Source organism: Trichechus manatus, unplaced genomic scaffold (assembly GCF_000243295.1).
Source record: "Trichechus manatus latirostris isolate Lorelei unplaced genomic scaffold, TriManLat1.0 scaffold00027, whole genome shotgun sequence".
Taxonomy (NCBI): Eukaryota; Metazoa; Chordata; class Mammalia; order Sirenia; family Trichechidae; genus Trichechus; species Trichechus manatus.
Genome location: NW_004443963.1, coordinates 3,764,775 through 3,777,265, shown reverse-complemented (window position 1 = coordinate 3,777,265; position 12,491 = coordinate 3,764,775). Strand labels below are relative to the sequence as shown.

At 41.2% G+C, this 12,491-nt stretch overlaps 1 protein-coding gene across 1 annotated transcript in view; it reads left to right on the top strand.

The window, feature by feature from the left end:
* PAH (phenylalanine hydroxylase) overlaps positions 1-12,491 on the top strand; it is a 108,672-nt gene that overhangs the window by 66,460 nt on the left and 29,721 nt on the right. Inside the window, exon 4 of the mRNA XM_004373768.1 lies at positions 752-840. Coding sequence (XP_004373825.1) covers positions 752-840 — 89 coding nt within the window. The remainder of the gene's footprint in view (positions 1-751; positions 841-12,491) is intronic.

Here is a 12,491-nt window from a genome sequence, read left to right as displayed (position 1 = left end):
CCTTCATCTAAAGTGAGAATAGCAGCACAACTGGAAGAACATAATCAAGGTAACTGAATTGTACATGTAAAAATTTTTGAAATGGTTTATCTTTGGCTATGTATATTTTCACAAAAAAAAAAAAGGGTCCTCCAAGGCCGAGAAGGGAGCATGTTGACATGTCGTGGGGTTGTTAACCAATGTCATATAACAATATGTATACTGACTGTTTAATGAGAAAATATTCGTGCTGTAAATCTTCACCTAAAGTACAATAAAATAATAATAATAATAATAAAATTTAAAAAAAAAAATCACTCCGCTATACCATGCTGCCAAGAGCCCTGGTGTTGCAGTTGTTAAAGCAGTTCAAACCCACCAGCCGCTCCACAGGAGAAAGATGCGGCAGTCTGCTTCCATAAAGATTTCTGCTTCAGAAACCCTACAGGGTATTTCTACTCTGTCCTATAGAGTCACTATCAGTTGGAATTGACTTGACGCAAAGGATTTTACACCATGATGGGTGGGAGGGAGATTAATTTTGAGATAATTCAGAGAAAATCTCCAGGCCCAAACTATGTTTGGGAACACATTTTTAAATTAGTTCCCAGGAAAGGCAAGTGGATTTAAGTTTTGAATTATTGTAATTTGGGGGTTATCTGGGGTCCTAGTCGCACCACTGACTCAATTGGTGCTGATTTCTTGCTTCTAATCTTGGTGAGGCCGTTGACCTCATCCTGCCCCTCTGGACTTTGCCTTTTCTGTGTTGCAGTGCCCTGGTTCCCAAGAACCATTCAAGAGCTTGACAGATTTGCCAATCAGATTCTCAGCTACGGAGCAGAACTCGATGCAGACCACCCGGTGAGCCCATACCCTCTTAGGATGAGAACTTTTCTGTTCTCCCCTTTCCCACCCTACTCCTTCCCCCTTGAGAAATGTGTCTTCATTTGCTTGTTTAACAAGCATTTATCCAGTGCTTACTTTTGCCAGGACTGAGGACGTAAAGATTAATAAGACATTATCATTATCATGATCATTATTATTATTGCAACGAATATAAGTCACAGTCCAGAAATGATATAGATAGATAGACAGTTAGATAGTCCTTGGGTGGCGCAAACAGTCAAGCTGTGGGCTACTAACTGAAAGGTTGGTGGTTTGAACCCCTGCAGAGGTACCTGGGAAGACAGGCCTGGCGATCCACTTCCAAAAGGTCACAGCCTTGAAAACCCTATGGAGCACAGGTCCACCCTGCACACATGGGGTTCCATGAGTTGGAATCAACTCAACGGCAACTGGTTTGGTGTTTGGTTTTATATACACACATACACACACAATTAAATGATGCTGGAAGCATCAAAAGAAGATGGAAGGAATACAGAGTCACTATACCAAAAAGAATTGGTGGCCCTTCAACCATTTCAGTAGATAGCAGATGATCAGGAACCTATGGTGCTGAAGGAAGAGGTCCAAGCTTCACCGAAGGCATTGGCAAAAAACAAGGCTCCAGGAATTGACAGAATACCAACTGAGATGTTTCAACAAACGGATACAGCGCTGGAAGTGCCCACTCATCTATGCAAAGAAATTACGAAGAGAGCTACCTGGCCAACTGACTGCAAGAGATCCATATATATGCCTATTCCAAAGAAATGTGATCCAACTGAATGTGGAATTATCAAACAATATTATTAATATCACATGCAAGTAAAATTTTGCTGAAGATCATTCAAAACTGGCTGCAGCAGTACATCAACAGGGAACTGGCAGAAATTCAAATCAGATTCAGAAGAAGATGTAGAATGAAGGATGTCATTGCTGATGTCAAATGGATTCTGGCTGAAAGCAGAGAATACCATAAAGATGTTTACCTGTGTTCTATTGACTATGCAAAGGCATTCGACTGTGTGGATCTTAACAGATTATGGATAACAATGTGAAGAGTGGGAATTCCAGAACACTTAACTGCTCATGAGTAACCTGTAACATAGATCAAGAGGTAGTGGTTCAAACTGCACAAGAGGATTCTGGGTGGTTTAAAGTCAGGAAAGGTGTGTGTCAGAATTGTATCCTTTCACCATACTTATTCAATCTGCATGCTGAGCAAATAATCCGAGAAACTGAACTATATGAGGAAGAACTCGGCATCAGGATTGGAGGAAGACTCATTAAAACCTGCATTATGCAGATGATACAACCTTGCTTGCTGAAAGTGAAGAGGACTTGAAACACCTACTGATGAAGATCAAAGACCACAGCGTTCAGTATGGATTACATCTCATCATAAAGAAAGCAAAAATCCTCACAACTGGACCAATAAGCAACATCATGACAAATGGAGAGAAGATTGAAGTTGTCAAGGATTTCATTTTCCTTGGATCCACAATCAACACCCATAGAAACAGCAGTCAAGAAATCAAAACGCATTGCATTGGGCAAATCTGCTGCAAAAGACCTATTTAAAGGGTTAAAAAGCAAAGATGTCACCTTGCAGGCTAAGGTGCACCTGACCCAGGCTATGGTGTTTCCAATTGCCTCATATGCGTGCGAAAGCTGGACAATGAATAAGGGAGACCGAAGAAGAATTGACTCTTTTGCATTATGGTATTGGCGAAGAATATTGACTATAACATGGACTGTCAAAAGAATGAACAAATCTGTCTTGGAAGAAGTACAACCAGAATGCTCCTTAGAAGCAAGCATGGCGAGACTTCGTCTCACATACTTTGGACATGTTATCAGGAGGGATCAGTCCCTGGGAAGGACATCATGCTTGGTAAAGTAGAGGGTCATCAAAAAAGAGGAAGATCCTCAATGAAATGGACTGACACTGTGACCGCAACAATGGGCTCAAACATAACAACGATTGTGAGGGTGATGCAGGACGGGACAGTGTTTCATTCTGTAGTACATAGGTCGCTATGAGTCAGAACCAACTCGACGGCACCTAACAACAACAGTGTGTGACTCTGTACAATTGAAGAAGTTTAAATTGGATTCTTGGGGAACAGTCAACAGTACTAATAAGTCTGCAGGTGTCGGGGGCAGTGGGAGTGGCAGCATAGGAACTGGATCTTAAACACTGAGTAGATGGTAGTCAAATATGAAAAGGGAGAATCATCTAGGGCTGAGAGAACAGTACATACAAAGGCTCAGAGTCTTGAAAGTGCCCAGAATATTTCGGGAATGCTAGCTAGTGCTTTGGTGTGAAGGTGAGTGTCAGGAGATGAGGCCAGGGCAGTGGGTTGGAGTCATACTGAAAAAGGTCTGATGTATAAGACAAAGGCACTCGAACTGTGTCCAGTGGCCAGGGGAGGGGGCCCTGTTTCTGAGTAGAGGACCTGGCAGGGACTCTTACCATTCCCTCTCTCTGGGGTGGAGGGCTCTGGGAGGAGCAGCCCATGCTGGGGCTCAGTGCCTGCTCTGACAGTGCCTCACTTTTGTGGTGAGAAGTGCCACCACCATCACATAGCCCATCCTTTATTCCCTGCCAGGCAAATGGCTCCGTAAACTTTAAATGACTTGGATGGTCTTTATATTAGTAATGGTTTCCTGTAACCCAGCAGAAGCATCTGCATTTCATCAGGAGGCTGTTACCAGCTCACCTCTATGTGGGTCTTTACAGTTGACAGGGGACTCTCACCATGTCACTTGTTCTTTGGAAAGGCACTTTTCAGTAAGCAAAGAAGATGTTCCCATTTTATAGACAGGTGCATTTGGCTCCAGGAGCGTAAATAGCTCTTCTAAGGAGTCCCTGAGTGGTGTAAATCATTAACATGCTCAGCTGCTAACTGAAAGGTTGGAAGTTCGAGTCCACCCAGAGGCACCTCTGAAGAAAGTCCTGGCAATCCACTTTTGAAAAATCAGCCATTGAAAACCCTATGGAGCACAGTTCTACTCTGACACACATGGGCTTGCCATGAGTCAGAACTGACTACAAGGCAATTGTTTTTTATACTGAACTTTGGGTCCTTAGATCTTAACCCAGTGCTCACCAGGGCCTGAAAACAAAGGTCTAGCTGATGGAAGAATTCCAGACCCTTATACAGAGCTAAAGGGAGAGAGATTTCAGGGACAAGCTGGACTTTTAAAATATGAACGATTTAGGCGTGTTTTGTTTCTAATTGTCGTAGTGAAATTCCTTGTAGTGAACTTGAAAATACAGAAAAGCATGAGGAAGAAAATGAAAATCCCCCATGATTTTCATTATTTCTGTTTTTCTCTCTGTACTGTTCTATATTTTATAAATTTCTTCAATGGGAAAGTATTTTATGAACTGAAACAGAGGTGAAGACCTCCTCCCGCAACTCCCAGGCTTGAAAGCAGGAAGACAGCAGAGCTTCTCTGCAAGTACCATTTCTCAGAGCAGATGACTATACCCATTAGGGTAGATCTACCCATTATGGCGGTTTCTCCTCTCACCAAGGTCCCTGTGTAGCACCAACAGTTTGTGCTCTACCACTAACCTAAAGGTTGGCGGTTCAAACCCACCCAGTGGCACCATGGAAGAAAGCCCTGGAGATCTGCTTCCATAAAGATAACAGCCAAGGGAATACCATGGAACAGTTCTACTTTGTAACACATTGGGTCGCCATAAGTCGGAATCGACTTGACGGCAATGGGTTTGGTTTTTTCTTTTTCCTCCTCTAACCAGCCTCCTGTCTTCCCATCCCAACCAGTGCTTCTCCCACTGAGCTTGCTCCCTGCTCATTTAGGGCAGTGGGAGAAGGGGCTGGTTTGAGACACCTGCGTTTCCCTCCCTTTATCCTCATGTCAGGGCAGTGGTTAAGGTCTTGGCTGCTAACCAAAAGATAGGCTGTTGGAACCCACCAGCTGCTCTGCAGGAGAAAGATGTGGCAGTCTGCTTCTATAAAGATTAGAGCTTTGGAAACCCTATAATGCAGTTCTACTGTGTCCTATAGGGTTGCTATGAGTCGGAATGGACTTGATGGCAAAGGGTGTTTTGTTTTCTTTTTTCATCTTCATGTCCCCTCAGAGGCTAACAGGCTGGCCTGAGAACACTCTGGAATCCATTTCTCTTTAGGAACAAAGCCCAAGTCTTTGGCTCCCAGGCCCTTCAACATCACAAATTTCATTATAAAAATGCAATTTATCAGGTACATGGTCCCCCAAAGAGGAAGCGCCAGGCTCTCCCTGTTCCTGTGGCTTCTCATCAGTCCTAGAATGTGGGCCAAGAACAACGCAAACCTGCCAGGGTGTTTCTTCCCCACAGACCACGGCCTCACAGACCACGGCCTCAATGCGTAAACTGCAAACAGACATAGCCAAGGCGTGACAGGGCTGTTCTTTCTGAAAGGACCCTCTGTTCTGCTCTGACCCCTAGTATTCAGTATGATCTCTTCTCCCGTGGCCTCTGCTCTTGGCAGTATGCATGGATGTTTGACCCAGTATCTCACATCTGGGCTTCCAAAACAGCCGCTTTGATAAACGAATGAGGCTGAGGAGGGATTGTTCCTAAAGACAGCGTAAAGGGCACCTGCCTGCCAGCTTTAGCTAAGTGGGAAAATGAAACAGGAGAGCCGTACTGCACTCTGCCCATCTTTCCTTTGTTCCCTGCCTCCCTCAGCCCCTCTTGCCCTTCCTTCTTCCACAAGCATTTATTAAGCTAATAATATTAATAGCTAATATTTCTTAAGCGTGTGCTAAATGTTTTACATGCATTTTTCTTTCTTTTTTTTACTTTAAAGAACACGAATTTATTTTTTCACAGTTCTGGAGGCTAAAAGTCTAAATCAGGGTCTAGGCCACGTTAATTCCATCATTGTGGGTAACTCTGAGCATTCCTTGATTCCTTGGCGTTCCTTGGCCATCCTCACATGGCCTCTGTCTTCTCTCCTGTGTGGTATCTTTGTGTCTAATCTGCTCTTTTTATAACTCACAAGTGATTAGATCTGGCACCGGTATAATCTTATTCACATATTAAAAAAAACCCTATTTCCAAACAGGAGCACATCCACAGGTAGAGGGGTTAGGATTCCAACACTTATTTTGAGGGGGAACACAATTTAATCTATAACACAGGGGATTCTGTCACTGCTATTCTTCCAACCATACTTTGAAGAACAAGATCCCGGAAAGCTTGATTTCCTCTTCCATTATTTATCCCCACTTTTACATGCATTTTTAAAATTTAAACATTTTTATTTTTTGTATTGTGCAAAAATATATATGACATAAAATTTGCTATGTTAACTATTTTTAAGGGTACAATTCAGTGGCATTAATTATATTCACGATGTTGCACAACCATCGCCACAATTTGCTTCTAAAAGCTTTTCATCACCCCAAGCAGAAACTCTGTGCCCATTAAGCATAAACTCCCCATTGCCTCCTCCCCCCAGCCCCTGGTAAACACTAATCTACTTTCTGTCTGTGTGCATTTGTCTATTCTAGATATTTCATGTAAGTGGGTTCATAGAATATCTGCCCTTTTTTGTCTGGCTTACTTAGCATGTTTTTGATGTTCATCCATGTTGTAGCATATATTAGAAGTTCATTTATATTTATAGCTGAGTAACATTCCACTGCATGTATATAAGGAGCCCTGGTGGCACAGTGGTTAAATGCTTGGCTGCTAACCAAAAAAAGCTTGGTGGTTCGAACCCACCAGCTGTTCTGTGGGAGGAAGACGTGGCAATCTGTTTTCATAAATATTTACAACTTTGGAAACCCTATGGAGCAGTGCTACTCTGTCCCATGGGGTCACTATGAGTCAGAATTGACTTGACGCAATGGGTTTCGGTTTGGATGTTATGTATACAGCACATTTTGTTTATCTATTCGTCTGTTGATGGTCCTTTGGGTTGTTCGCATCTTTTGGCTATTGTGACTAATGCTGCAATGAACGCTGGTGTACAAATACCTGTTTGAGTCCCTGCTTTCATTTATTTTGGGATTGTACCCAGGAGTGGAATTGCTGGGTCATATAGTAACATGCATTTAAAAAAAATTTTTTTTTTTTAAACTACAACCAATCAATGAGGGTTGTACTTTCTCATTTTCAGATGAGAAATCTCAGACAAAGAGGGCTGTGTGGCCTTGTGTGTACAAGAACTATGTCCAGGCCATGTAAAAAAAAAAAAGAGAGAGATATTGAAACGATAAATAAAACATAATCCTTGCCCATTAGGGACCTGTAGTAGTGGGGTACAGAGAGAAAATTTGTCTGCCCTTCCCAAAGGACCCCTAAAGGGGTTCTAGAGGGGTCTGGAATAATAACCGTGACCTTGGCAGACAGAATCCAAGTGGCTTTTGTTTGATTACCATTTCTAAAGGTGGCTTCCCTTTCTTTGACCATTTTCCTCCCACTGGCTCCTGTCCATGTTGTTCTCCTTACCTTGGATGCTTTTTCTTACCTTCCATCTGTTCTTTCCCTGCTGGCAAACCTCTATTCATCTTGGAAGGTCCAACTCATATTTCTCAGCCTCTTTGAAGCCTTCCTTTATCTCTTCCCTAGGCTAAGCTCTTCACACTGTTACTGTAGAATTATGTACATGTCTCATTTATGGTATGTATTACATTGTGTTTTATACTTTAAGCACAGAGTATCAGACGAAGATAAGGTTATTCCCCCATGACTTGTAACCTAACAGAGGAGGCACAAGATATATACAAGTTAAAGAGTCATATGCCTATTTTCCAAACTGTAGTCTATGAAAAAAGAAAATCCCATGATCAAAGAGAGAAACATTGCTCTTCAAAACCCCATCTAAAATTTTTGAAATGGTGTATCTTTGGCTATGTATATTTTCACCCAAAAAAAAAAGTCAAGAAGGGAGAGGGTTGACATGTCATGGGGTTGTTAACCAATGTCATAAAACAATATGTGTACTGACTGTTTAATGAGAAAGTATTTGTTCTGTAAACCTTCACCTAAGAACAATAAAAAAAAAAGAATGTTAATATATATTAAAAAAAAAAAAACATCTAAATCATATACAAGTCCCAGTTATCTCATTAGAGGTTTTGGAAAGTCCTGCAAAAAATGGAACACATTCCACCTAATGTTTCTCAAATACATTTACCCATGGAGCCCCCTTTGTAAAATTTTTTAAAAAATTTTATTTGTTGTTGTTGGGAATATGCAGAACAAAACATACACCAATTCAACAGTTTCTACATGTACAATTTAGTGATATTGATTACGTTCTTCAAGTTGTGCAACCAATCTCACCCTCTTTTTATGAGTTGTTCTTCCCTCATTAACATAAACTCACTGCCCTGAGGTTCCTATCTAATCTTTCGAGTTGCTGTTGTCAATTGGATCCCATATAGATAGTTCTTAAAAGAGCATAATTCTCAAGGCAGACCTTTTTTAATAGTTAAGATGTTCGGTGTTAAGATGACTTCAAGGGATATTTTTGGTTTAAGGTTTAAAGATTATCTCAGGGCAATAGTTTCAGGGGTTACCTCACCCTCCATGGCTCCAGAAAGTCTGAAGTCTATGAGCACTTGAAATTCTGTTCTACATTGTCCCCCTTTTGATCAGGATTCTTCTATGGAATCTTTGATCAAAATGTTCAGTAACGGTAGCTGGGCACCATCCAGTTCTTCTGGTCTCATGGCAAAGGAGGCAGTTGTTCATGGAGGCAATTAGCCACACATTCCATATCCTCCTCCTATTCCTGACTTTCTTTCTTCCTTTGTTGCCCCAAGTAAATAGAGACCAATTGTTGTGCCTTGGAAGGCCGCTTGCAAACTTTTAAGACCCCAGGCACTACACAATGAAATAGGAGATAGAACAGAAGCACTAAACACTTTATTAGGCCAATTAAATGGGATGTCCCTTGAAACCATGACCCTAAACCTCCAAACCAAGGAACCAAATCCCATGAGGTGTTTGGTTGTACATAAGCAGCCTCAGCAGCTCCTTTTTATTTTTATTTTTGTCATTGTGTAAATGTATCTATCACACAACTAAATGCCCAGCAACAGATGAATGGATAAACAAAAAGTAGTACATACATACAATGGAATACTACTCAGCCAGGAGGAGAAATGACGTCTTGATACATGCTACAGTATGGGTGGAACTTGAAGACATTATGCTAAGCAAAATAAGTCAATCACAAAAGGACAAATATTGTATGACTTCACTTATATAAAAAGACAAGAAAAGGCAAATGCACAGAGACCAAAGTTTACTAGTGGTTACCAGGGGTTGTAGGGAGGGGAAAAGGGGGGCCAACGGTGGTGAAAAAATCACATTGATTAAGGGTAGGGTTTCACAACTGATTGTTATAATTGCTGTCAATAAGTTGTACCCCTGTAAAAAGTTGAATAGGCAAAAGTTGAACGGAGCCCTTTTTAAATGGCATACCTAGGAACATTATTGTGAATGGTAGTATTCCAAGAAACACAGTTTGTGTAATATTTAGTTAAAACAGAACTCAAAAAAGTACAGAATTAGACACCAGATTTAATAAGTCAGACAGCTGTTGCTATCATTTCTAAGGAAGGAGAGGTCACTGTGGACTGGATGTTTAAGGAGGGTTTTTTGAAAGAAAAGCTCTGAGTTGAGTCCTCCAACAATCAGAGTAGCCTAACTGCTTATTAAAAAAACCAAACCAAATCCACTGCTGTTGAGTGGATTCTAACTCATGATGACCCCATGTGTTACAGAGTACAACTACTCTATAGGGTTTTCTTGGCTGTAATCTTTATGTAAGCAGATTTCTATGTCTTTCTTCTGTGGCTCCACTAAATGGATTTGAACCACCAACCATTAGGTTAGCAGCCAACTGCAAACTGCTTGCACCACCCAAGGTAAAAAACCCTCAAATCTCCATGGCTTAACACAATAAAAGTTTATTTCCAGTGTGGCTCAGTAGGAAAACTTTGCTCCACATAGTGTTTCAGAGATCAAGTCTCCTTCCATCATCTCCACCCTCCTCCATGTCCTTGGAGCCCTCTCCATTCTGCCATTCTGCCAATATGTGGAAAAGGTTATTGTTAGTTGCTGTTGAGTTGATTCCAACTCATGGTGACCCCATGTGTGTAGAGTAAAACTGCTCCATAGGGTTTTCAAGGCTGTGACCTTTTGGAAGCAGATTGCCAGGCCTGTCTTCCCAGGCACCTCTGGATGGGTTCAAACTGCCAACCTTTCACCTAGCAGTCGAGCACTTAACCATTTGCGCCACCCAAGGATTCCTCATGGGAGAGGTGAGAATTGCTCCTGGGAGGTTTCCATGGGCCAGGTTAGAGGTGCCTCTCATTCCTTCACTCAAATTCTATTGGCCAGAGCTCAATCACAGGATCGCTGCTAACTGCAAAGGAGACAGGGAAAAGTAGTTTAGTTATGTACTCTGGAAGAAGGAGGACAGATCTTAGTAAGCATGAGCAGCCTCTGGAGCACTTACCCTAACCCCAGAGCTTCCTATTCCAATTAGCCTGCCACTGTGGCTATGTCTAGGCTGTAGATCTGCACCAGGGGGAGTTTTTGGTAGAGGAAATATCAACCAACACAACTGGACTTCTGTGTTTATTTCTACTTCTTGATCCAAGTCTCTCAAACAGCTTTTCAGTTTTTCAAGGCGTAGGTATTGAATGTTCTTCCTCTTCAGCAAATCCTTTAAGAGCAGGGCTATGTCTTCCAACACTTCTCCACTTTCCTCTTCCTCTCTCCCACCTTCTCCACCTGAGGGCCTTGTTGGAGTCTATACTGAGGTTCCATCAATCGAGTCACCGAACGCTTGTTGTACTCCTACTACATTGCTCTGGCAAAGCATACTTTTCAAAAAAGTTAAAAACATAACTGCAATATAGGCAGATAATGAATACCTGTCAGAGATCTATTTGACTCCTTAATAAAGGAAACAGCAGGATGACAAAGGTGGTTCAAAGGAAGATACAAGAGATCAAAGTATATATAGTCAGTGAATGATATAATGCTGGATTAAGACTGCAAAGATGGATACTCAAATGATTAATTTCCTACAAGTAGTAAACCCATAACCATGAGTGTTATCCTTCTTTACTGGACAGAAATCATTTGCAAATTTATCAGAAAAAAAAAATCTTTTGCAACATATCCATCTTCTAAAAGTCAACATCTAACTTTGCTAAGACTGGGCCTTACATTGTACCACAAGCTAATATACTTCTGTCTTAGTTTCCTAGTGCTGTTGTAACAGAAATACCACAAAAAGGTGGCTTTAAAGAAAAGAAATTTGTTTTCTCATAGTTCTGGAGGCTAAAAGTGCAGCTCAGGGTTTAACCACGTTAATTCCTTCCTTGTACTTGTAGGTAGTACTGGGTGTTCCTTGGTTCCTTGGCTTGTAGACAATCCTCACACGGTGTGTGTCTTCCCTTGTTTGTGCGTGTGTGTGTGTCTGTCTAATTTGCTCTTTTTATAACTCAGAAGTGATTAGATTTAGAGTCCACCTACTCAGGTATGATCTAATTAACATAACAACAAACTCTATTTCCAAACAGGATTTTATCCACAGGTATAGGGGTTAGGATTCCAACACATATTGCTTTTTTTTTTTTTTTTGGCGGGGGATACTATTGAATCCATAACAACCTGTCCCTAGAGCATCTAGTGGGCTCATTAGACAATGACCTGATATGACTTTGAAAAGGCACACAGTACTTTACTTTCCTTTCTTACCAAGTTTTGGATAATTTTTCTTAACAGCTCCTACTCAGAGGTATGCTGGACACTGAAAATCTAGTAATAAGCAAGAGAAGCAGGTCCCTGAAATTAGTAATTATCTCCTATCTGAAAGGAGAAATATGCTAGTTTCTGAGGGAGCCTATCACAGAGGGAAACCAATAAGCTTAGGAAGAATCAAAAACGTTCTCTAAAAGTGCAATTCAAACTAAGACTGAAAGAACAGATAGGAGTTTATTGGTTTAAGAGAGTGAGGACAAGCATTCCAATGAGAAGGAACAGCATGTGTGAAGACCGTGAGATGTGGGAAGACCATGGGATGATTTAGGACTTAAAGTTAGTACTATCAGAGCATCCTTTCACCATACCTATTCAATCTGCATGCTAAGCAAATAATCTGAGAAGCTGGATTATATGAAGAATGGGACATCAGGAATGGAGAAAGACTCATTAATAACCTGCATTATGCAGATGACACAACCTTGCTTGCTGAAAGTGAAGAGAACTTGAAGCACTTAGCGATGAAGCTCAAAGACCACAGCCTTCAGTATGGATTACACCTCAACATAAAGAAACAAAAAATCCTCACAACTGGACCTATAAGCAACATCATGATAAACAGAGAAAAGATTGAAGTTGTCAAGGATTTCATTTTACATGGATCCACAATCAACACCAATGGAAGCAGCAGTTAAGAAATCAAATGACACATTGCATTGGGCAAATCTGCTGCAAAAGACCTTTTTAAAGCGTTAAAAAGCAAAGATGTCATGTTGAGAATTAAGGTGCGCCTGACCCAAGCCATGATATTTTCAATCGCTTCATACGCATGTGAAAGCTGGACATTGAATAAGGAAGACTGACGAAGAATTGATGC